Here is a 26961-nt window from a genome sequence, read left to right as displayed (position 1 = left end):
ACCTGCTTGGAGGGCATGACACAGGCAGGCTCACTCAAGGAATACAAGCACCATGCCTTAAATGGCTACTCTGACAAAAATCACAGAGATGATCACAGTTAAACCAAAGAAAACAAACAGCAGTGCAAACAGATGGACACAGCAATGATTGAACACAATAAACAAAGGAAGAACACAACCATGCCCCAAACCACATCAACAGCCTCCAGCAAGACCAAGGTAACAGTAAACAAGTTTTATTCCATCTTTCAGACATGGGTTGATGAGTCCAAGTACAGTCTCCATAAGTGCCTTCATCCTCCTACCACTTACATTACCACATAAATTTATATTACCACCTACATTTAAAAAGACAAGCATCTGCACCATTGGCATTGTATATTTAGCAATAATCCTGTCAAATATGTGCAAACACTGTGCTAGAGCAAACTCAACATCCATCACAAGAACAGTGAGCATGGAAAGGATGCTCCACCTTGACTTATCACAGTAAAGGCATTTTCCCCTTTAACAGCAAGGGAACTTAACCACAGTCTTTTTCCTTCCCCTTCCAAGTTAACTATAGCCCAATAGCAAACACCTATGGCTCCTGATGAAAATAAATCAGTAATCCTGGTGCAGATGTAGACATCCTAACTGTCTACCAGTGCCTTCAGTGGGAACGTCACCATGCACACATTCAGCTGAACTGGCATCTCAGCAGTAACTGTTCTAGATCCATCCAAGAAACAGCTTTGGGAATAGAGGCATGCTGATCTCATCCCATGTGCTCTTCTCTAACCAGCAAAATACTGTGGCCATTGAAGGCAAGGCTTACAACCTGGATTTAAAAAAAGCCCTCTTTATGCAGTTTTGAAAAATAAGAGAATAATTAAATGGCTTAAAGTTCTAACACAAATATTTCATGAGGGATAAAGCTTTGGTTTTCTCCTCCTCTTCATCTCCTGCCACACATATATGTTGTACATGTAGAGAAGTTTTAACTACATTCCATTCAATTCCAATAAATTTCATTCCATTCCGTTCAATTTCAATCAAATTCAGCCCAATCAACTGGCCAGGTTTGAGGGGTTTTTATGAGATGGCAGTATTAGGCACCAAAGCAATTTGCCCAGACATAGAAAAAAAATAACTCCAGTCTCAATTCTAGCTACTTATTCACGCTTACCTCTTGCAGATGTTTCAAGTCAGAATTTCACCAGCATTCAAGCTTGACTCTTTTAAAACATTTACTGAACCTTTGCATTCATGTCAACATTGCTGCCTGGCCACTGCTGGCTCTACTCGTTCAAAAAAAGTATTTAAAGACCCTGAACTACATCCAGAGTGCTTAGTGACCTCAGAACCCAAACCATGTATTTGAAAGATATTTAGCATGTCTTAGTTTTTATATTGTTTGAACAGGTCCCAAGTGTTTACAGGACCTTGATAACTGCCTCAATACATAGGTGAAGTTGTAATTTATGCTTCATTCTTCATTCTCCAACACATAATTGGCCACCACCACCAACATACCCATGTAGGCTGCATTCTCCAAGTCGATTTTGCTCACAATAAGTCAGTAGGAGGAAAGACAAAGTATCTGAACATTTTATAAACCATCAGATTTAACATACCTGACATGTAAAAATAAATACAAGGTAGAAATAAATATATTTATAGTAAAAAATAAGTGTTTTGTGTATCAATAAATAGAACAACCCAGATTCTTCTTCCAAGGTAACCCATTTGCTCTAGTAAATGAGCTTTTTAGCGACCAGGAGTGTGTTCTTCAGAAGCATTGCAACAGTCATAGGTCCTACCCCTCCCGGCACCGGAGTGATAAAGGCAGCCTTCTTCTTCACTTCTAAGAGAAAAGAGAAAAAGGCATTGACTAAGAACACTTCCAAACCTTTTTTCCCACATATGCAGGAAGGGCTGTGACTGGCAGGTACTGAAGGGAAGGGACCAGCCAGGGCAGAAGCTTGACTGCAGCCAAGGCAGGGATGGAACGGGGCCAGCATCGGGGCTGCAAGGTTCTTCTCCTAATGCGAATGTATCACCCAGGGCTAGTTCTGGGCCAGGGCTGCACAACCTGTTCCAGCTGATCTACCTGCAGCACCTTGCCCTCTCCCCATGGCAGCACAGGCACTCACACAGCCTGTGCTCAGACAGATGGAACGTTAATCCCAAGGAATTCTTTTGGTAAGGGGCAATTTCTGCCCATGTGACACAGCTGACCAGCTGTCCCAGGAACATCTGTGTGACAGGTGGTCAGGATGAGCCCAGGAGAGCAGCATGGATGTGCATCACCCCCATCTGTCAGCTGGGACACCGCACCTCCAATATCCAGGAGGGCTATGGAAGCTGGGGACGCCATTCTGTAGGTAAGGAGGTGACCCCCCCCCCCCCCAATTCTGTGTTCCTGAGGAGCAGCACGCAGAGCAGGAGATTGCTGGAACTACTGCCATCCACAGCAGAGCAGCAGCCAAGTCACCTAGTCAGCCTCTGTCCCCCACGTGACAGAGGGCACACAACCAACACCACAAATGGTTTCAAGCATCAGCATTTTTAAACTCCCCAGTACAACCTTTTCTACCCTGCTTCTCACATGTACAACACCTGTGTGGCCTTTTACTCCTTTTTGATTGGTCAATGCACCTCAGCATTCCCTGCTCATTTTCCTTTAATGATGTTCACCTGTTTTACACAGCTGCACCCCATTAGGGATGAGACTCAGCCACAGCCCCACTCCCTCAGTCCCATAATCTGTTCTCCTACACCACAAGCTATAAAGACACCCTGAGATCATGGAAAGAAAACTGGAGAGAGAGAGTGTACAATTTTCTGTTTGATTTGTTTTTCTGATTCACACTATAGACAAGGACAAGAGTTTACGTCAAGAAAAAAAAAAAAAACAATTCTAGTGGCAGAATTCCCATTGCAATTTCAGCCATAAACACTCAGTTCCTCCAGAAAAGACATTTTTAAAGATCAGTTTTACTAGGGTGCCTAGGTTAAACCAGGATGCAAAGGAGCAGGTTCTTTGTGAAGTATCACAAAGGAAAATCTTACCGAAGTAGCTCCAACCATTAGTCATGTTAGACTATTGAAATTCAGTGTACACTTTGAGTACATTTAAGTTAACCTGTTTGTATGAGGAATTCATACAACACAGGAATAAATCCTGGCTTGATCTTCTTATCTACTGTGCAAAATGCCATTGATCAGAATTACAGGCTGTTGGCAATGGAATTCTGCTCAACTTTGTAGGAGCTCACCTTGTTAATACTGAGAGTCAGGGTTTTTTTAGGGCACCACCATGAGAGGTTTTTTGTTTGTTAGTTTGGGGCTTTATTGGCTTGCTTAGTAATAAGTTCTTGGTAAATCATTCCCCACTTAGAGAAGCTTTGCTTTTTCAAAGACTCACACACAGGAGACACCTAAACCAGCATAACTGACAGAAACACATTCAATTTCACTGAAGTCCCTACAGATCAGACTCTGCCTGCCTATCAGAAGATGTTAAGAGACTGAAAACTAGGCACCTGGCTTTGGAACAAACAAGATCACTTGCTACTGCTTTTAGTGCATTTATCTTGAATCTCTGGAATCTATGTGGTGCTCAACTGTCAGGAATAAGGTCTCAAAAAATATTACAAAAGAATTTGAAAAATTGGACACTGGGGGTTTTGGGAAATGATATTCACTAGATTTGAGGAGCCAGACATAAATGAAATTAATAAAATGCTGTCTGAACGTCCCCTATGGCAGGGAACTCCTGAGAGCATTTGCCAAGTTAACAGCAAATATCTCACTGAATTAAAGAACAGAAGATCAACCCTCATTGAGGAGAGCCGGTAAATACAATCAGGAAGGTTTTAATTGCCCTGTTGACTGGCACCACCAGATATACTCTTAAAATATATGGAAAGGCAATCAGGCTACAATGTGGTTTTTCTTCAGATGTAAAATTCAACAAATTTAATTAAGATATCATATGACAGTTACTTCTCAATATTCTCAAACACAAACAATTAACCTTTTTAATAGTAATACTATTTTGAAGTACATACCATTTCAGAATGGTGCTTAGAGTTAATACAGTTACTATGAGTTTTCAGATTAATGTCATAATTATTGAAATGTACCTGCATCTGAAGAAAACACAGCCATTCACACAGAAAATACTGTAGGCACTTTAAACTGAAATATGACGGTTTTCATGGCAATGTTACCTACCCTTTTTTGTGGTGTTATTCAAACTACTCCCACCTGACCTACAAAGAGGACAACCCACAACCAGACCTTGTCTTTCCTCAAGAAAGGCTTTCAATGCCTGTCAGGTCACTATCAGGTACAGCACACATTGCCTGTGGTGTTAGTAACCCTACCCAGCAGGAAACACACAGTGCACTGTTTTCCCAAGTTGTTGGGGAATTCCTCTGCCCATATTATACCATTATGGAAATCCTTGTGGAGGGGCGTGGCAGAAGCCAAATTTCTTGTCAGTTAGCATAAAACCACCCAGATAGCTCATGCACAAAAGCTGATCCAGATTTTGGAACACACAGGTGTCTGTGCTGGGGAAATTGCCATCTGATGAGTTTCCATTGGTAAGAGTAAATACAGATATGGTGAGTGCAATTTTCCAGATGAATGCCAGCAACCAAAGGGGGAAGATAGCTTGGCCTCAAAAACGTCAATAGACTTTCCTGGTCAAGTGAAATAGGCCCAAGCACAGTTCTCAGACACCACGTAAATGTGTGACTGATCTCATGTAGGCAGGCAAGCTAGTGTGCTGTCAGTTCCATCAGGTCCTGCTTCTGCTTCTCAGGAATGAAGTAACTTTCAGTTACTTCAAAGTAAAAAAGTCCACAGCTTTTCTCCTGCTTTCTCCAGATGGGCCCTGGTCTCCCAGGCCTTCCCCTGACAATCTGGAAAACGCAAATCAGACACCTATGGGGGAGGAGCTGCTGTTTTGCAGCTTCTGTAGAACCTTGAAATCTTCCTTTGATTCTTCAGAAGAAATGAAATGTAGATTGTTTCCTTGAAAAACAGGATCCACTGCTTTGGAGACAGCCCTTCATTCCTAGGTTCCTTTAAAGCTGAGGACATCAGACACCTAATAGGGTTAATCACACAAACCAATGGCAAGTCTCAACCTGAAGGCAGTTCTGGGTCCTGTGCATCTGCATTAAGTGATGCAGAGTAATTCCTGCCTAAGCACTGTTTCCACACGGCTTTACGAGTCCCTGTAAAGCTACACCAGATCCCTGCAGCACTGCCCAAGTGTGAAATCACATGCTCAGCAGCCACACTAGATATCCCATGTTCTGCTCCACATGTTCTGGGATTCTTCTCACTATGCACTGTGTGACACCAACCAGCGAGCATCTACCCCATTTCTCAGAGTTCCTGCTTTTTCTCATCCTTGTTTCTCTTATTGTAGCTATTTTAACTGCAATATAAAGGAAAACTAAGGAATTCCAGTGCAGTGCTGGAATTCCAACAGTGTGTGTCAGTGACACTGCTGAACAAGACCCTCTTCTGTGCAGGAGAACCTTGACAGGCCATGCAGCAGCTCACTGACCCCAGTTAGCCAGCAGCCTTCTGGCTTCTGTCACAGCCTAACACCAACCTTCTGATTCATTCCTTGCAGTCATGGAGCAAAACAGGCAACGGGTCCCCTAAGGTCTGCAGGGCAGCGATGTGGTGATGTGATCACACAGACTGGGCTCTTCTCCATGGCAAAATAAATGCCAGATCTTTGAAATCAACTGAGAAAGGAACTAACTAAAGTTACAGCAAAAGCACCTGGAACATGCACATTCTGTTTCCGTGACCACTGTTTGGGAAAGCTGCACAGGGAGCTAGTTTGGAAAAGATTCAAGGAGTCAGGAGCAGCCTGTAGCCAGGCAGGTACTGCAATGAACGCGGAGAGGCAGCAAACACCGTCAGATGCAGTGGCTGTCACAGAGGCCAGGTTTCCTGCATACTGCTGCCAAGGCACACCTGAGGACCACCACTTCCACCAATTAATTGGATTTGAAGATTATGGTGGGTAATCCTATTCAGGGAAAACGCATAATATAGGCCCATCACCTCAGACCACATCAATCACCTGTTGGAGCTCCCTCTTCTGCTCTTCAGCACTGGCAATCCCTCCCTGCTCATGGTGGGACCAATTCTCCACAATCTTTCACACTGTCCAGTCAGAAAAAACAGTTCTCATGTGTAAAGCCCTCCACTCACATCACAACTGCATCACCTAAAAAAAATCTCACACAAAGGATACCTTTTCTACATAGGCATCTAATCAAGACCTAACAATCAGCACTGCTGTTTGTCAAAAATCTGGAAGGAATTGTAAAGAAATACAAGCATCTTCAGTTTCATTGGTATTTCCAGTTCCACTTGCAAAGGTGAACCACTACTGCAGCGTGTTAGTAGCCTGCTCTACCAGTTACTCCTGGAAATGATGCTCCACCCAAAAGAGCTGTTTCAGCTAAATCTTCTGGGTAAGTTGTTGCTTTATTTCATGTTCCTGGTCCTTGTAGCCCTCCTCCTCCCTTGGCATTATAGTTGTGGCAACAAAAGCGTATAAAACAGGGCCAAGTGCACCCACACATGCACTAGGCTGCTCAGAGAAACAGATCTCCCTTTCTGTAACTGAAACTTGCTGCCCAAAAGCAGCTAAAATGCCATTGCTTCTCCTCATTCCTGGCACTTCACTCTTCTTCCTGATGCCTCCACAAGGGAGGACAGCCACTCCCCAGAGCATAGAATTCTTAACATAAGCAGGGATTCTCCATACGCTGTGGTAGTTTTACATGAAGAGTAGCACATGCAGTTCCATTTATCCCTGCAGTATCAGGCTGGATATCTCAGTGCTTTGCATCTGACCTCCACATGCACAGTGTTCTTCTGTCTTGCTCTTTTAGATACCTGGGAACTGCACAGTAAACTATTCTGGACCAAACAACAACTGGTTTTTGATGTGCACACAGTTTGGAGTGTCAAAATAAAGAGGACACGTGGGAAAATAGGAAATCACAAATACTGCTTACTAAAGGCATTCTGTTAATTTCACAAATGTGTACATTGAATTTAACAATGAAAGACACAGAAAAGAAATTAAATGCATCCTTTTGTTGTTAAAAAGATAAAAATAAACTTAACTCTCTCACCTACCTTGCAGAGATTAGAAGATGGGATCCAAGTACTTGCAAGATAAGCAACTGAATCAAAACACCTTCCACCCACCTAAGAAAATTAATTTCCACTACAGGAACATTTCAGCCAGATGACCTGGTGAAGGAAGACATTTCCCTCTAGTTTTTGTAAACGAAGTTTGAACTCTGATTGCCCACTTAAACCTCTCTCTCTCTCCACAGCTGGATTTTTCTCCTGAAGTGGATGAAGAGACAATACATACTGGTGGGCTATGTGATGTTACACAGGGGCCACATCTCAATACAGCCATTTATGTGCCTAGCCTCAACCTGCAAAATCCATTTCCACTCAGGCTTAAATAGAGTTCCAGCCAAGTGATCAAACAGGGGAAAAGGATAAAATTATTTGCTACACAAACTTGCTGGCTTGTTCCATTTCCTAACTGCCAGATCAAGTACTTGCTAGTCTTCAGAACTGTATACACTGGGATGATTTTTGTTGTTGTTAAAGATTCAGTGAAACTTTCACCGATACCAATGAACCAACAACAGCTTCCCTTTGGCAATGCACAGAGAAATGCTACTTGTAACTGCAGTGGCATAATCCAAGCTGAAGTTCCTCCCTCTTTTTTGGATCTTCCCTCCCCCCAGGTGAAATCTCAAGAACAACCCACAGCAGACATGATGAGACAGATACAGCACATTGCTGAAACTCTGAATCATGGCCTTGCCACTGAATCTACACCTTTATTGCAGGCACAAGGTCCCGTGTTTGAAGAAAGATAAACAAGAAGGATGCAGGTTCACGTGAAACGTTCCCAAAGTTACAGCTTTTGTACTCCCCTACCTGCTAAAGCTAACCAAATACCTGGAAACTGTCTGTACTTTAGTTCAGCTCTGAAAACAGAAAATAGAACCTTTTCTTTGTGATACCAGAAATCCAGGCAGGATAAGGGGGAATTTTTTTTTTCAAGCTGTCCTCCAAAAGGTTTTTTTTCCTGGAGCCCTGTTGCACACATCCAGTTACACATTTCCAAACACATTCCAAGACAGTCGCTCAGCTATACTCATGCAGGTAATTTCACAGACTTTAACAGACAGGTAACATGCATGATGAATAAAAGCAGCAGGGAACTAAGGGAGCGATGTAATTAGAAATACACACAGCTGGCTAAAACCATTCTGAATATAATTAAGCTTTGAAACATTATGCCAGCCAAGATGTTAATAACTGTGGAAAAAAACCTGTGGTGATTTTCATACTTATCAAAACAAGGAACTGTTGAGAACCATTAATAATGTGGGTAAATGCTGTCTAAGCTTCCCACACTCAACCCCGCCAATAAGTACAACAATCCTGCTATTCCAGTCTGGAGCTCCTCCAGAGCAGAGATATTTAATCAAGTTACATTGTGAACTTGCTCTGCAACAAGTTAAACATAAAAAGATCAATATGTAACAACAATTTATCTGTTAGGCTTGCCTGGACTAAGATGTTAAGCACTTTAGACGAGCACACATTAAACTTTAGCATAAAGCATATTTCTAAAGCCAAGTTATCATTTTCACAGACAAGTGTAGAGGAGGAGAACAAAAGGAGGCTTTAAGAAGCTGTGGTTTAATAACAGTTGCTATGAACAGCAGGAGACCCTATGCTTGAAAAAGAGCAGAAATTGTTTTCATTGATTACTTTTCAAACATTCCACAAACTCAAAAGATTAAAGGAACTGGACACAAGCACCTTCTACACCAGTGTCAAAGAGCTCATCTGTGTCTCTTAGGGGTTGCTAGTACCTGTAATTAAAAGTGACACTTTGTCTCCTAACTAACAAGCAATTTCTTAATAGCAGATAGATTTTTGTTCTTATTTAAGTAAACACATTATAAAAAAATTCCTGAAAACAGTCTTATATGAAACACTGCCTAGTCCAAAAATTTACCATGAGTGAATGCTATGAGCTTCAATATATTTATCCAATGGATTTATATAAAGTGTGTTTCACTAACCTTCAAAGTCCACATCACCAACTAATTTGGTTTTTCCTGTAAGAGGATCATGGATATGGTTGATGCCTACATCAATCACAGTTGCACCTTCTTTGACCATATCAGCTGTAATCAACTTTGGGATACCTGGAATCATAAACACACATTTCACTACCCTGGCCAGGCAACCTGAAGTTATCACTTTTGAATGATATCAAGGGGTGTGCATGCACAGCTATGCATGCACAGAATAGAAATCTACAACACTGAATATTTCTTGGTACACCCCACACTGAACACAACTATTTATCAATTGCACACTGTTTGTAACTACTACTAGAGTAAAGAGGAAAAAAAACCCACAAAAAACATCCCATCAGAAGTTGTGCCATGGGATTTGTTTTGGGTCAAGAAACACACTCAATCAGTAGGCAATTTCAACTGTTACAGTAATCCCAGCAGACAACACTGATCTTCCACAGGGACAACAGACCATTTCTTGCTCTTTACAGCAATTTGGGAGGCTTCTGCACTTGTCCTGGGAGACCCACCCTGGGCACTGCAAACTTTATGGGCTTCTTCATCTCTGTGTGGGGTCCTGGAGTAGGAGTATTTGGCTATTGAAAAATTCCACCTGAAAGAGCCACAACAAACCACCTCATCTTTTTTCATATGCACCATTTTTCTCCAGCACATTTAAATGTGAAGCTTCTTGATATTCATCACAAATATGTGCTTCAGTGGGGACCCAGAAAACCTAAAAGGTCACTTCAAAGTCTAGCTAATGAAATATATCCATGGCCCTATGACTCCTGTCAGGAATTTCTTCCCTACCGTGCAACCTCCAACTTTCAGTAGTGGGAATTTCCAAACTAAATATTACAACTCACCTTGCTTCTTGAGCAATGCCATCAGCTTTTTGTTCTGAAAGCAATGTTAAACTACCTCCAAAAAGACAGTCTGAACTCCCCTCTCCCCATCAAAGCAGCTTTCTCTCAGGTGGGGAGAAGGCAAAAAGGAAAAGAAATCAAATCCATATAGGTTGAAACTGCAGTTTTTTGGAGGGAAGGGCTGGTGTACAAGGCTCTGGCTCCATGTGCAGTGCTGAAGCACTGACACAGTCATTTGGATACAGACAGTACCAGGACACTCCTTGCTCTCCATTTCTCACTCCCCCATAAGATACTTGCTTGAAACTCTGCTTCTCATGTTGAGCAAGCCAAGATCTCAAACTCTTTCCTACCCTGTTTGATAACATCTGACTGCATCTCCTTCATCCCAATCTGATGTAATCCATGGTAACCTGGCTGGTAATTGGATAATGCTTCAGCCTTATGGGGGTAAATGATCTGTGTGTGATAGGGCTGCAAGTATATTAATGGAAGCTGCACAGTTACATGCTTTGTAAAATGGTTTGATAATAAGCCAAATACTTAATAGCAACAAATGAACTAACCCCCAAACCAAATGAGCATATCTAGCTACTTAAGCCTGCTTTACATACCAAGTAGGAAAGGATAAACATTAGGGTAGGTTTTCCTAAAATGCACTCACTGAAGAATATGGAAAAACTTTTCATTGGCAATTTTTGCAGAAAATGATGAATCACATTTTAAACAAAGGAAAAACAAGGCCCTACCTAATCTGAGTTTAGGTGCAAGAACTGTGAATTTCCAAGGAAGCTGCCCAGAATAAAAGGTCTGATCAACCAGCACTTCTGACACAAGAAGACCACAGATCATGTCCTGAGGGACAGCACAAGCAGTCCAAGCAGAAGTTCATCTGGAATTTGACACAGTCACTACTTTCCCTGTTTATCCCCCCTCCAAAACGTGGCAGGCAGATGAGCCCTGTTTCTCTCAGCAGACTGGAAAGCCCAGAGAGCAGGAGCAGCAAGCTGACTGGCTCCAGAGTCCTGCTGCTTCCATCACAGCCTTGCCTGTCCTGAGGTGGCTCTAGGAGTGCTGCTGGGTAAAGCTGCACTTGCACTGCTGCCATGGGGCTGGGCTGATGGCAAAAAGAACAGATTCCATGGGATGTCTGTACAGGCAGGGAGTGCAGGCCAAGAGAGGTAACACCTGTGGCGAGATACAAAGTGTCAGGTGTGCTTAACAGGAAACAATGCCTTAGATAGAAATCCAAAAGCTGTGTGGTATTGAAAGAAATTTTAGGGAGGGGCAGGCTGGACAAGAGCCGCCTGTTGGAATTTAAGATGCAAGGAGTTGGGTAGGAATAAGAAGGAATCAACTGCATGGATAGTTACAATCCAAATCAGGAAAATTGGTGCCCCAAGCCTGGGGGCAAATGAGACAGCACACAGAGCCAGATCTTCTTACTTTCAGGAGTAAGAGAAAAGAAGCACCTGATTTGAAGTACCACCAAAACCATGAATGCAAGTGAACACGAAAGCACTCAGATGTGGAGCACCAGATCAGAAGGGACTCACTGCAACAAGTCACCAATCAGGAGCCAGGATGCAGATGGCTCTTGCAAAAGTACCACACAGGAAAAGGAACCTTGGTCTTCCAATGCAGGCACACACAAAAAAAGCTCTCTTCTTCTGCACATATTCTGCAGTGGCCTGTAAAAGCAGCTGTTCCAACCTGGCAAGGTACAAGTTGCAAGAAAGGTAACACTTACTCAACAGATCACCCATTTCCAGGGAGTGTGTGATCCCAGAGGTAAAATGTGCACAGTTCTCATGTAATAAAAGGAAGCTTGAAGTGATTCCACCTTTCTAAAACACAACTTTCCCCAGAGCACACACCAGGGAGGGCTGAGTCCTGTTTGCACAACCTAGCCCCAGGTTTTTTCATCATTCCAAGTATATCTCAAGTTGTGTAATGAGTGTTGTATCATGCTCCTGTTACAAATTATAGAAGGAAAATAATGTGAAAGGTAAACGTGGCTGAATGGCTACCAGACCATTTAACTCCAAGCATAAACAATGACAAACCATGTTCAGCACAGAAATCAGAAGCAATGATTAAACTGGAAGCATTGAATTTGGATGAAATGCCACTGGTTTATTTCCAGTTAGCACACCATTGCTGTCTTTTATTCACAGTGGTGAATTCTGGTCAGGCCCACAGTTGAACAATTAGATGTGGGATAAATAAGTTGTTTCTTGATCCTGGCCTGCCAGCGAAGTTAAATCCTGAAGGCAAGGGCATCTCACTTCAACATGAAGTGACAAGCTTTAGACAGGTACCTGTCCATCTATTTTCATCTAGAAAATACATAAGGAAGTCTTGGGTCTTCAGGATGAGAAAGAGGGGGAAAGGGAGCAGAAAAGAGGAAAGACAATCCTCTTGTAGTCCAACAAAACAGTACAAGAGAAGGATAATACCCCTGAGCTGCAAAGGGACCCAGAATTTTACCAAGGTCATACTAAGTTGGGTCACTTGATTTTTTTTAAATTAATTTGTATTCTACTTCAAATACCTGTAAACAAATAAAGGCCACTTAGAAGCAGAGTTCCTTTTGTTTCTTTGGGACAGATTAGTTAAACCCCAAGTATTTCAGTTTATGTTGCTTTAAGAGTACAGACACTGCTCTTTCAGTCCCCTTCCTCTAGGCAATTACCATTGTCTTTCTCTTGACATGATAATTGTAAAAGAAAAAAAAGCCCCAGCCATTACTAACATTTACCCAAACCTCCAGTTAATTTGGCAAGGTTGGCCTTAATTCTAACAGTGGTGGAATGATACTGTGGGTTTATGAATGCAGGCTCCAGCTGATTTAAAGAAACCCTCCTGTCAAAATTTAAATGACTCATGATTTTTCCATGGCACAGAGAATGTTTTAATTTACATAATTACACCTGTATAAACTATGCACTGACTGGTTCCCAATGTTGAGTTCACTCCAAAGTCTCCCTAAGGGAAAGGTGTCACATGTGACAAGAAGCAGTTTATGAGTCTGCAAATGTGAAGGGCAAGAACAAAGAGCCAAATCACTTGCTCTTCCTACAGGGAGAAATCCTACCTACTGCAACACCCTCAGCAAGCACTGATTATTCAGTGAAGTGTGAAACAGCCAGTGCCACAGACACAGACTGCAAAGTCCTCTTTTCGGAAGGTTTGAAATACTGCAATTGGAGCATCAGCACCAACCAGCATTACCTGCAGCAACTATTACTATGTCAGCAAGCTGTGTATGGATCTTGAGCTGCTCTTTTGGGGTGTATCTGTGAGTAATGGTCACTGTAGCATCACCTGAAACAGAAGAGAAAAGCAATGAATTGTCAGATGTAAAATACTATAAAAAGCACAGCATTTACCCTCAGGCGCAAATTATTTACTTTGGTACATTAACAACAGAACAGATCAGATTTGTCTTGGGATGTGACTTTTATATCAGCATAGGCAGAACACTCACAAGACTTGCTGCTCACACATATGAAAAAACATTTGTTCTTAAAAGGTCTCACAGGATGAATTCATTTATATACTGTGGGCTCAACTCCCTTCCATGGGAAGGGAAAACCTTCCATGGCTTTGTTACATTCAGTGGAACTCCACAAAACAAACCCAGCACAGAAGCCAGTGTGTTTTACCAAGGTCAGTGTGTAGAGGGTGCCACATGCCTCAGCTGTTTGCCACACACAAAAACTTCAACACAAGACCATCAGTAGAAGGACAAGAAGCACACATAATAAACTCTCCTGCTAAGACATGAAAACCCTTGTGATGTTTGATGGAGACACTGAGGAGAGACCACAACATCAGCAGTCACAGGGAGAGGGTCCAAAGGCTCATACTGCATCCAACAGCAGTGTGGTATTCCCTTGAAGGCTGCCCAAGCAAGCAGCAGAGAGAACAGCTCTCCAAGAAGACTGCTGCCAACCCTTTCTGTAATTATTTTTACTGCAGTGTTCAGGTGTTACATACCCCCAATCTCTGCCTTCCACTCATCACAGACACCTAGGTTATGTTATTTGCAATTAAACTGAAGCCTTTTGCCTTCTCAGACATGACCATCACATCTGCTTCCTTTGGAATGTGTCTGACTGGTCTAGTCTGTGCCTCTCATTATCTCTCTCAGGCATCTCATCTTCAACCTTTCTGTGCCCTGGCTTCACTGCTCTCTCCCCTCATTTTTTATGCCTCTTCTTCAGGCTCTGCAGTGCACATTATCTCCTCAAAGACAAGCAGATCAAAATATTTGCAGATGACAAAAACAGAAAAGTACAGGCTGAAAAAAATAGAGAAGTCTTCCAATATCTGCTTTAAGCAAAAGTAGTATGTCTCACCCAAAACCACAATCATGACTCAGCATAAAGGTTGAGAAAAACCAATGGATAAAAGCCAAAGTTACAAGGTTATCTCTGAGGAATAAAATTGGTGCTAATTTGTCTGTAAAGTTTTAATGTGTCTGTAGTCAGCTCCTGAAACCAAGCAACTGCCTTCACTACCAAAAATGAAAGGAGAAAAAAGGGGGGGGGGAAAAAAGCCCCTACCTTGAGAATAGCAGTCCAGAAGCTTACAGACACCTCAGAAAGGGGAGGTTTTCCATTTATTTGTGATCATGCCCAAACAGAAAATAAACAACTACTTTTACACTGCTACTTCTGCTGAAAGAAGAGGAATATATTTAACAATTAAGATTCCACATCATACTCCCAAGCCAATTCCCTAGCTTACAAAACAGAGATAGTCTCTTGACCTGCCTACACAGAACAGTATCTATTTTGGAAAGGGTTCACATAGCTTTTCCATCTGATCAGATATTGCCACCTGCAGGACATGAGTGCATCTACATATGAAACGTCACAAATTATGACAGTCCCCAACTTGTAATTTTTGTTCATAATCTAGGAAGAAAACCAGCCAAAATGCACAACAAAAAGTAGTACCATGTATACCCACCCCTTGCATCATTTCTTAATTGTAAAAAAATTAATCAAATCAGCCCAGTTGATGAAAAAACCTCTTTCTTGACTGATAACCTGAGAAAGTTTTTTCAGCATCTTACTGTAGTTCTTCTCTAGTCCCTATCCTCCCGAGTTTCAAAAAAGGAAAAAAAGCTGAAACCATGGCCTGGCCCCCCCTTCCTTTTCACATGCCATCCAGGCCAATTTCTCACTGCTCAAAGCAGAAATTAAACCCAAATGCAGAAGATGAACTTCAAGGAGAGCCCCATCTGTGAGTCAGGGAGGAAAACTCCACCAGATTACCCCAAATACAGAATTATTTACCATCATATACACAGCACATAGACACTTAATGCCAGCTCATTATCAGAGGAATACACATTCTTTTGTTTTCTCATTGCCAGCTGTTCTATATTGTGTGCCAGCACTCAGCAGACTGGAAAACTATGAAACTACCTGAGAAATAAATCCATTTCTTCAGATTAGGCAAAGAACTTCCATGAGTTAACGCTTTCTGTATCCAGGCTCCAGTGTCAGCAAGGGACTATGAAGATTCTTCTGTCCCTGCACCAAATATGTGACACATCTAGAACCACTGGCAATGCCCACAAGCAGGGTTTCAATCAAAGTCTTCTGACATATCAGGAACCACAACTTTGGCAGAAGACCATGAAGCACCACAAAAATCTCATGGACTGACCCCCCAAAACAAGCTGCACTACCAGACAGTCAAACAGGAACTAGAAAGCCAGGATACAAGACAACAAAACTGAGCCGTGGATCCAATCCACTCAAAAGCTGGAAGCTGCAAACAGTATTTAGTTACAGCTAGAAACTGCCCATGCAGCTGCTGAGGGTTTTGCAACAAGCTGCTGAAAGCATCACAGGTCACTAGGTCCCCTCATTTCCAGGTGGGAAATGTGTAAGTAGTTCGTAACATGACCTCGTGTTCTACCAAGCCTACTTCAAACATCAGCTGCACTGCCAAGAACAAATGTCACCCAATATTTGCAGCAAATGGCAAAAATGCTACTAATTTCCGTGGGAATGAGGATGAGACCAGAACTATGCAGCAATGGTAATTACAATCCAGGCACTGAGAGAAGTTCCAAATAGCAACTTTCCCACAGAGGCTGAATGGAAAAAACAACTCTATGATTAGTATAAAGCTTTTAGTGTTTTATTATATTAATAACAGATTTCACTCCGCTCCAATTAAACAGGCCTGGAATTAAATGTCCACGTTCACCTCATTTGTGGATACCACCACAGCAGTTTCTAACATCAAAATGAAGCAGCAAAAGGGCAGCATTCTATCTAAGCTATATTTGTTTTAATTTCTACAGCACCATTATAGCAGCACATGTAGGCTTCTGTAATTAGGATTCCTTAAAAATATTTCCACCACAGCACTCAATTTCCAGGGCGATATAAACTGCACTGCAGAAACATCCCCCAGGCCAACAAGTAATCATGGTACTCACGCTGTAGAGTTCCTTGGTTGGTCATTCAGGTACTTTTATAAGCAACACCTCACTGACATAGCACAACTCAAGGGTCATGCCACAATTTTTTGTTTATTCATACTTAAATCTGTGTGTGTACATGTAGGCATATGTGTACATGTGTGCTCACTGGTGCATGACCAACAAAATCAATATTGAACAAGCATGAGGGTAAAGCATATAAACAGCTACATTGTAAAAACATCACGGGAGCCTCTGCAGCTCTTCAAGGCTTCGCTCAAGGATCACTTGAAATAGTAGCTGTTTCAAATGGAGGAAGAAGTGATAACTTAACACCAGAAAAAGTCAAGTCCAGAAACTGCTCTCCTGAGAATAAGGCAGGAAATGTGTGAGCAAATTTATTTTCTTGGTCTGGTCAAAAGTATTCAAAAGTGTGGAAAGCTTGCTCTTAAATCTGAGTCCTCTAGCCAGCTTTATTTTCAGGACTTCACAAATGAAAACATTGGGATAACATTCCTGGACTTACCTCCAGGCCTTTCATGCTCTCCATCAGTATGTAAAAGCATTGAAATAGGCATTCCAACATTTTTGGATCTTCCAGCTACAAGAACATTTTTTCCAAATGTTTGTATTCCTTGCAGGGGAAAAAAGAGTAAAAAATTATTTTCCAGTATTTTGATATATCTAAACCCTTCTTCTCAATCCCCACAACAGAATTATTTATGGTTGTGGATTGCTGACATCAACACAACTTGAAAATCCACAAGGCTGAATTTGAGGGATGAATCCACAAAACTTTCAGCTTTCACCTCAGAGAAAGAAAACTGAGAGCTCATTCAGGGTACCTGAATCACCCTTAGCAAGGACTTAATTTCCTCAGTCCAGCCACAACAGAATGTCTACCAGTAAGGACATGTACATTGTAAATAAAAAATTACAACTATTGAAAACATATGCATTTTTCCCCCTTCCAGTACTGAATTAAGTGCTCCCATTTTTGGTTCTTGTTTTTCTCCTTTCTCTACAAGAGCTTACACATCCCATCTTTTATTTGACAAATAGAACAACAACAGCACCAAAAATTTCCTGCAAAACTACAAAACCCAGAAAGTTACTGAAGTGTTCCACCAAATACTACTGTCTACACTTAAATAATAGCTGTGCTAATGGCACAAGTTGCCATCTACTTGGCAGCTCCTTATTCAGATTAATACTCTAAATGTTCGTTCTTCAATCAGCCCAACGCATTTAGAGAACCCTGACCTTTTAGCTCACACCTGAGTTGATCCCTTGGTCACCTCCCAGGACAAGAAGAGTTCCAGGAGAGGAGAGTCTCTTACCTGTCCGTTTGATGATCTCCCAGACAGCAGCAGCGGTGGCAGGGATTATGGAAGGCTGATCCAGACACAGCCGCCCAATGTTCATGATATGGAACCCATCCACATCCTTCTCAGGGGCGATGGCATTGCAGACTGTCCGCTCATCTATGTGATCTAGGAGACACACAGCCCTCAGCTACAGCTCCTTCCCTTGTCAGGTGCCATCAATGCATCATCACAGCCCAGAACCTGGCCAGGGTAATCAATTACTGCTCTTGATTGAACCAGCTACACTGCCCCTAAAGGCAGCTTTACCTTTTCAAACAAACACTTTACTGAAGATTAGGTTAAGCCATTTGTTACAGTGTTGATACAACAGACCCAGTATGCAGCTGAGAATGAGGACAGTAACTATTAGAGGAAATATTCAAGGAAGTCATTTCTGCAACATAGAATTCTTAAAACATGGAATGACTCAAAAAGTCCAACTGTAGTAGGAGTCCTTGTAAAATATATGTACTATGTAAGTGGCTGTGCCCCAATCCTAGTTGTTCTAAATGAGCTACAGCTGTGATGTCCTTAACTGGGCAGCAGCTGTGGCTCATGAAGGCAACTGGGATAAAAGGGGGTGGGCTTTCCAATCAGGGAGAGCCTTGGAGGAGCCCTGACTGTGAAGGAACAAACAACACTGCTGAGAAGAACTGCTCATAAGGTATGGGACTCTAGAAATATAATAACAGCAATATGAGTACAATACCCAGCAAACCACAGGAGAACAGTTACATGCATTTTTCTGGTTTCTAAGCCCACAGAGGACACATGAGCTAATTTTTAAACAAATCAATGGAAATCTCAAGCTGAAGAACTTTGAAGGTCTAGCTTTCCTATTCCAACAATGCTTTTTTTTAGTCAACTGTTCATCAGTAGGACCAAAACATAGTGTACTTCATGAAAAAAACCAAGAAGACACCAAACTGTTTGATATTGGTGATCTCAAAACATTAAATATGGCTTGAATGGCATTGCCTGCACAAATTTTGTATTCATATGTACTCATACTAAATATTTTTCATTTGCACTGATACAAGACAGTTCTGTAACTGCTTAAAGCTTACACAGCATAAACATTAGTACTGATTATGGAAAAAAAGTGTTTGCCAGAGCTCTTCCTGCAGAGTTACAAACCCAAGCATAAACCTGGAATACATAACACCACAGAGGAACAGCTCCACAAAACATCCCATACTAATCCAAAAAGCAAACTGGGCTTAATGACTGACCCAAGGCCTGCTGAGAGCCCCATAATGGCACTGACTGACCCAGGGCCTGCAGTAACCCAGACCTGCTGAAAGCTTTTGTCGGGGAGAAAGGCAAGCTGAACCCCAGAGCAGGTAGATGGGGCGAGAGCCACTGACCCTCTATGAGTTAATGACCAGTTTGTTACTGAACCTCCTGGGAATTTGGTTGTTCCTCCCCAGCACCAGCAAGAGTGAACCAAAGTACTTTCCCCTAAACCTGACAAGTAGGCTGAGGGTTTATCATTTCCATCTCAGAGCAATTGCTTTTTGCATCCCTTACATGACTCACAACCTGAACAGAATCCTGCAACTGTGTGGCAAAATGTCCCAGTGTCCAAGTCAGAGCGCACTACAGGAGGTTTAAAAAAACCAAATAAAGGAAAATAAGCATCAACAAGGAAATTCAGATGTTGCCAGTAAAATATTTTAAAGACCTAAACAGGATGTTTTAATTTAGTAGGGTTTTGTGGTTTTCCATTAAAAGGAGGTAGATAATTAAAAGATAAGCATGCTGTAGAACTTAAACCATACTAATCTCCTGTTGTAAGATTTCCAATTAGAAAACCCCCACAGATAAACCAGGCTGCTAAGATTTACAGTTTAATTCTCCACTTTATGATGAGAGCAAGTTTGCTTTTGAATCCTAATGAGAAAAGACTGCAGAAATTAAGATATTAAGTACATTGATGAAAGAGTCTCCCAGAACTGAAACTTGCCTCACAGAGACTGAAAGCAACCATAACCCTGTTTTCATGTCAACTTGGGAATTAAAAAGGAAAACAAAACCAAGGAAGAAACTTGGAGTAACCTATTAAATGACTTTTGCAAAAGAACTTGTTACCCTTAAGCAAGTCAGTTGTTCTTCCAACACAAACTTGGCAGCCATGCTTTTTCCTTGTGCCTAGGATGAGCAGAACACTGCTCTGAAAAACACCTCCTCCACACAGTCTGTCTTTAGCTTCCCAAAACCTGACAGATAATGGACACAATTATGTTAAAGGGAAAAAAAAATCATGCCTTACATGGATATTTTCAACACTCAAAATTGATTTGCAGAATTCCAGAACAGGGTTTACAGTACTGGGAGGAAATGCTGCTGCACAGCTGGGGACAAGTGAGCTGTGAGCCAGAGAAGAAGCTCCCACATGCCTTAATTTCCAGAGGAACAAAATAATTTCTTAATTATCTTACTGTCAGTCTCATAAAACATGAGCTGATACCCATACAAATTTCCTTGCTGTCATTACAAGCCACTCCCCATGCCAAGTTACTCCCTGCACTCCTCCTCTCCCTTTTTGGCTGAACTTGCAGGACTACACTGGGCATCACTGGCCAAGCATTTGCCCACAGAGAAACTCCTATTTACACAACAACTGCCTCTGGTGCTAGGACATGGAAAATAAAGGCTGCTTTTCAAAAGGGAAGAGTATTGAAAATAATAACATAGCACAAAAGGCATTTGAAAAAAATACTGCATGGATTTTCATCTTCTGTCCCAAATACATTAATATTTTGTGGCCCTCTCCCAGGCAACTCAAACCAATAAAAAAGGAAAATTTCTAGAAAACTATCACAAGAAATGCACTCAAAAGTGCACAGAAAAGAATTTCTCCTGAGGCAAAGATTACAATCCTCAAAGTTAAATTGCCCCAGCTTACAATAGTGCAACAGAACAAAGCTATTTCTGATTCCTTTTTTAACCCAAAATTGATCAAAAGCCACACCTTATGTAGTTTATTGCAAAAAAGTCCCAAACCCCACACCACAACCTCAGTTCTGGAATAAGCAGCCTCCACTGACAGTTTTCACAACTTCTGAGCATTGTCTCCTTCCATTACATCTTAGTCACTATAAAGATAAAATTTGGAAAACGAGCTAACTTAGCTTTTAACCCTTTAGTTTATTAAGTTCCTTCAAGAAAAAAAAAAACTACTTAACACAGCAAGAGCTTACTGAATATTTCCAGTTCATGACAAATTGCACATTTTACTTTACTATACAGACACTGCAATATTGACAAAGTTCTGCTATGGATTAAATTGTTCTAAAGCTTTTCCTACCACAAGCAACAGCTATGCCTGTGTGATAGGTTGGAGGGAGGCTAATTAATCTTCATGTAGTTATTGTGTCACTGGGCAGGAATCTCCAAACAATTTTAGGATTAATCCTTACTTAAGGACTTGAGCATTTCAGCACAGAAGCATCAAACAGTTCAACTGACACAGCTAGAATTATCATCATGCTTTTTTCTTTCCTCACATTGACCAGGTTTAAACTCACTATATTTTGAGACTAAAAGAAGTTCTGAACTGTGCACTGATGAAAGCAGACTTTAGCAACCTGATTCTCCTGATAAATGCATTTCTATGAGTGGTACCTAGCCATTCCCCTGAGTACCCTCACCAGCAAGACACATGACACCTCTCATTTTTAGGGAACACTGGGAATCCAGTGTACAAGCCTGCTTCCTTTGCTACAGGCATCAGACAGGATGAATCCCATCCCCAAGCTGCTGGTGCTTCATCTTCTACAGTTCTCATGGCTGCAATTAAACTCTGGTAAATACATCACCTGCTGCTGCAAATCTCTGTCACTGGGAAAGATGCTCCTCCAAAGGAAACTGTCCACATTCCATCAGCTCCTACCTTGAAGGCCAGGACGTGGCTCCTGATTTGTGTTATTCTCCCACCTTGTGGCGAACTTATTTCACTACATGGCGCATTTTGGGCAGCTTTCGTGTACCGCCAAGTGCAAACCCTCCTCACCATGAGCACTGCTGTTTATTACAAATACAGCCAAAGCATTTTTTCCTTCATAACGCTCAGTTTGGCTGTTTTATAGATAAAAAACATTTTCAGTTTAGTTCTTTATTTCTCTGCAAGTTTCATCCCTGCAAAAATACCACTTGGCCAACTACTCCCCAGGGATATTTCAGTGATATTTTATTATAAATTAAAAGAAGGTAAATAAAACCCCAAAAATTTAGTCAAGGCTTTTTAGCACAATGCTCACCTGGAACATTAGGGCCAACAATGAAAACAAATGTTGAATGTTTAAGGCAAAACCTGGAATCGCTATGAGAAAGGCTATAGCATCACCTGCTATATATCATAATGCTGCATGATATAGAGAATGAAAGCATAAAATTCAAGGCAAATCAGTGCAACAATCGCAAAAAAATAAAGAAGATTAAACTGGATAAATTAAGTGAAATGCCTTGAAACACCCCTGTGATAGATCATTAAAAAAAGACAAGTATTACATATGGCAGTATTTTCTTTAAAATGAGCTGCATACTCAACAAAAAACACCTCACCCTACCCTTCCTTATGCAGATCCTCTTTCAAGACTTTCTTATGGCCCTAAGGTACACTTGCAACCCAAAACTATTCAACTCTTTCCTCTTAAATGGACTATGTAATATGAGGAGTGGGACAAAGATGTCACACACCTGGGAGAGGCAGCTGAACTAATAAGCCACTAACTCTGGAATCCTTGTTGAGTTTTGCTGTCATATCCAAGAGCTCTTCCTGTGAAATGTCTTTAGGCCTCAGTATGATCTCACTAGAAATGCCTGATAAAAACAAAAGACAGAGGACACATCAGAATAAGAATACAGAGTGATCAGCTTAGTCATTTAGTCCAAAAATCAGTCTGATTCTTAAGAACTGTCTCCAAACACAAAATGAAACTTTCAGCACCCATTCAAATCACATTAAAACTACTTTCTCCATACATCCATGCAATTCCTTAGGTGCATCAGAAAACATGTGGAAGAAATTGGTGCAAAATTAAGACACTAAGGGGATTCCTCCTGCTTTATTTTTTTCTCTTTAAAGCTTACTAAAGGAACACTCATATGACATACCCACAGCTGCAGCTGCCTTTATCTTGTTCCTGACATAGATGTGACTGGCTGGATTGTCTCCTACCAATATGACAGTGAGGTGAGGCCTCTGGTTGCCAGCAGATATCCACATTTCCACGTCCCTTCGAACTTCTTTCAAAACCTGGTGTGCAAGCCTCGTCCCTGAGATAACAGCTGCTTCATCACTACAAAGATAAAAAGGTACACAGTACTTAGGGCTAAAATTGCATCAGGAAGAAGGCACATTCAAGTGTGTACTCTACCATTTTCAACACTCCCAAATGTTTTGATTCATGTAGTGGTACTTCAATTATTACTTCAAAAACACTAAAACACTACAAATCTACCCGGGACAAGAAGTGCTTTCCCACTTGTCACAGTTGAGATGACCACAACACACAAAGTATCACCATACAATTTCAGAAGGCTTTCAGCACTCATCCATACACAGTGACACCATAGCTCTTCAGATGACTCCATGCCCTTACCTACACAGAGTAACAGCACACAACTCCAGAAGGCTGCAAGCCTCTGCTCTTTCTTGTTCAACCTTTTACACCCTCTTGTTTATGCACTGCACCTGTGTGCCCTCTGCTCCCTGTGGTGATTGGTCAGTGCCCCTGGGCACTCCATGGCTCGTTACCATCACCTGCTGCTCACAGCTGGAGCCCATTGGGGATGAGGCTCAGCCACAGCCCCACTCCCAATTCCACAAACTGTGTGCCCACATCCACTCTCTTACCTGAAGAGTGTGGATGTGCCATCAGTGCACTTGGAAGAGAAGCTCACCATCCACAACTCATTTCCCAACACACAGAGCCAGCCATATAAATGTACATGAATTCCTGCGTTTTGGAATAAAATATGAGGATGGTCTTACTCCCTTAAGTTTTACTTTACCCATTTCCCTCCTCAAATTTCCCTAAAAATTGATTTGACGTAGCATTATTTTCACAATTTTTTGTCCAAGCCTCAAAGATGTAGTTCTCATACTTCATAGCTGATGGGAAAGGAGTCAGTACATAGCACTTCTCACATCTGTAAAATATAAAAATAGCAAATACTGAAATATGTTGATGCTTCTTAGGTTTAGAACCTAGATAAGTCCTTTGATGGCTATATCACACAAGAACTGCATGAACAAATAAATCACTGCCTGTACAGAAAGCTTACACTGCAGCAGGCTATTCAAGACATTGAAACTAAGTCATGAATAATTATTATTGTAAATTTTACACACATTAAAACATTGACCAGGTGTTGGCAAACGACAGGTTTAATATAGATTTGTGACAGATTTCATGACCAAGTTAAAATGACAGACTTAATATGTGTCACTGCACCATCCTGTCCCACTGTTATCCCATCCACCCAGGGATGCTCTTACTCTGAACCCACCATGGATTTACCACAGAAAATTCTTCTTGTTTATGAACCCGGTGACTTGCAGGCCATGACACAAACTAAGATCTGCACTGCTATTTTAGATCAATTTGTACTCCAGAAGCCTGAGATCGCATCTAGCATCACAACAGGACATGTCCCACACCCCATAAAAACCTGGGGTGCAGGGACATCTACGTTTTGCAGAACTGGAAAAAACAGTTCCTAGCAACGTAGCACAGAAGTAGAATATGCACTGGTCCAGAAATACAGCTGTTTCTCCCAAAACTGACAGAATCAATACTCAATACACAGAACATTCAAGGGTCAGATGCTTATTTCAATGGCTGTTCAGCTCACTGATCTTTTCATTCTTGAAATCACAAAGACAGTGCTCTCAGCATTGGCACTTGTGACGTGCTGAACCTCTAGTCAGTTTTCAGACAGTTCTTAACACAATTACATGTTCATGAAAAGGTTCATAAGCAGGAGCTCAAACAGACCCTCCCACGCAGACCCAGGCAAGAGCTCAGAGCTGCAGTGCTGCAAAACCAACACCAGAATCCATTTGCAGACAGCACAATAAATTAAATGCAGGGGGTGAGTGTTGTCAGGACACCGATCCCCAGTGCTACAAAGCATGCCCTGTTTGCCACTAAATGATGAACATACACGGCAATTCTGTATAAATCCCCTGACAGGCTCTTTAAGGTATCAGGAGCAAGCAAACTCGCAGACTCCCCTCAGGGAGGGGGCAGGAAGGTCACATCGCGAGGGGTTTCTTCAAGTTCAAGGGCACCGCTTAAATCCCCAATGTATCACCAAGGCCAGGGCCACGGCCCGCTCGCCCCCCGCTCTCCCGCTGCTTCTTCCCCGTTTCCCCGGGAAGAACCGCGGAACTCAGCGGGGATCGGAGGGCATCCGTCCCGAAGGGCGTTCGCGGGGGGCCCGAGCCCGCTGATCCCTCAGGCGTTTCCCGCCCTTTGGACCCGCCGCGCCATGAGGGGTACGAGGATGAGGAGGATGAGAAAGAGGGAGGAAGGAGAATGACGAGGAAAAAGACCCGATCGGTGCAAGGTACCTGGCGGCGCTGCGGGGAAAGCTGCCGGCGCTGCGAGCGAGGGCTCGCCACCGCCTCAGGGGTGCCCAGCCCGGGCGCAGCAGCGCGGCAGAGGAGGTGGAGGAGAGGGACAAGGCTGTGGCGGCCGCCGCCATTTCGGTCGGTCCCCACCGACGGAAGCGGCGCCGCAACCAAGCGACGGCAGGCGGGGCCACCGCCGGCACCGGGATCGCGGCCAGAGCGGGCGGAGCTCGGGGACGGCGGGAGCTGAGGAATCTGCGTGACAGGGATTTGGAGCCTCAGGGTACAGCAGCAGCCGCGCAAAAGATGCCCCAAACATGGGCTTGGCTGCAGCCTTTGGCTCCCGTGAGCTGCTGTTCCCGTCGCAATTTGGGTTGGGTAGACACAGAGCTCCACGGACAAGCATCGCTGCTGCCCCTTATAGTTATTCCCCGCACCCCCGTGTTTTCTGAGGGGAAAACTCAGGGAATCGCTTGCAGCTTGCATATTGGTGACTTCTGTCATGTTCAATGGCAGATTTTATAGTAAAAAAATCGCCTGTGCAGAGCGGAAGGAGCAAACAAACCAAGATCTGAAATAGCATTTAAAAAGCATGCCAAAATAACAGCACTCCCACCAGCTTACTGACAGCGGGAAAATTCCTTTATAAAGCTGGGAAAAGCTTTGGAAGGATGTGTCAACTTAGTGAGGCTTCATATTCTGCTATGGTCCTGGCAAGGATTCTGACAAGTTAAATGTTTCCAAAAGCATTGTGGCTCAGGTGCTTCCACAGACAATGTGCATGCTGGGTTTTAATGGCTTGCCCTTTCTAAAATATTATTCTTATCAAATTATACCCTGGATAAAAACACGCCATTGTCCGCCCACCCCTCAGCACCGCCCGTCCCTCAGCATCTCCCGTCCACCGCTCACCCGCTTCGGCTGCTTGTCCCGGCCCTTCCCCTCGTCCCGCGGTTGCGACCCCGCTTCCACCTGTGGGGTCCGGCCGACATGGCTGCGGCCTCCTCAGGGCTCCTCATCCCGCTCCACGCTGCTGCTCCCGGCCTGGGCGCCGCTGAGGGGCTGGCGAACCTTCCTTCGCCTTCCTCCCGGCGCCCCGGGCCGGCTGCAGCGCCAGCAGCGCCCCTCGCAGCGCCGCCAGGTACGCGGCGCCCACCGGGGAGGTTTCCTGCTCGCTCCTTCCTCCTCACCCTCCTCGTCCCCCTCACGCTGAGGCGGAAAGCGCGCGGCGGGCAAAAAGGGCGGGAAACGCCTGAGGGGACGGCGAGGAGCATTTGATCAGCGTTTGGTGAGGGGACCGAACGCGGCACAAAGGTTCTGGTACTGCTTTTACAAAGTAATAACAGTGAAAATAGCATTAGAAAAGCAATAATTTTAGAAAGTAATAACAGAAAAAACAGCGATAAACATTAATAATGCCATTCACAAATATTACTGGATCATTTAGACCCATTTTTCATGCTTGTTTTCAAGTAGAAACAATACGATTTATCTGAAATAGCAGTTTCCATATTACAAAATAAGTTATAGA

The 26961-nt window shown here is 42.8% G+C and overlaps 1 protein-coding gene across 3 annotated transcripts; it reads right to left on the bottom strand.

Annotated features, from left to right (window-relative positions):
* Positions 1 to 251: 251 nt before the first annotated feature.
* On the bottom strand, positions 252 to 25564 carry MTHFD2L (methylenetetrahydrofolate dehydrogenase (NADP+ dependent) 2 like). Of its 3 annotated transcripts, none has more exons than XM_058803412.1 (8): positions 25431 to 25564; positions 22967 to 23151; positions 22550 to 22672; positions 17822 to 17974; positions 17008 to 17115; positions 13265 to 13357; positions 9162 to 9287; positions 252 to 1846 (listed from the first exon to the last, which is right to left on the bottom strand). In XM_058803412.1, the coding sequence occupies exons 1-8, from the start codon at positions 25562 to 25564 to the stop codon at positions 1734 to 1736; spliced, it is 1035 nt and encodes a 344-aa protein (XP_058659395.1). In that variant the 3' UTR covers positions 252 to 1733. The 3 variants fall into 3 exon arrangements, with proteins under 3 accessions (XP_058659395.1, XP_058659396.1, XP_058659397.1); XM_058803413.1 differs by lacking the exon at positions 25431 to 25564 and adding an exon at positions 23709 to 23892; XM_058803414.1 differs by lacking the exon at positions 25431 to 25564 and adding an exon at positions 23455 to 23475.
* Positions 25565 to 26961: the final 1397 nt, after the last annotated feature.

The sequence above is a fragment of the Ammospiza caudacuta genome, chromosome 4 (genome assembly GCF_027887145.1).
Source record: "Ammospiza caudacuta isolate bAmmCau1 chromosome 4, bAmmCau1.pri, whole genome shotgun sequence".
NCBI classification, from domain to species: Eukaryota; Metazoa; Chordata; class Aves; order Passeriformes; family Passerellidae; genus Ammospiza; species Ammospiza caudacuta.
This window is presented reverse-complemented; position numbering and strand designations above follow the sequence as displayed.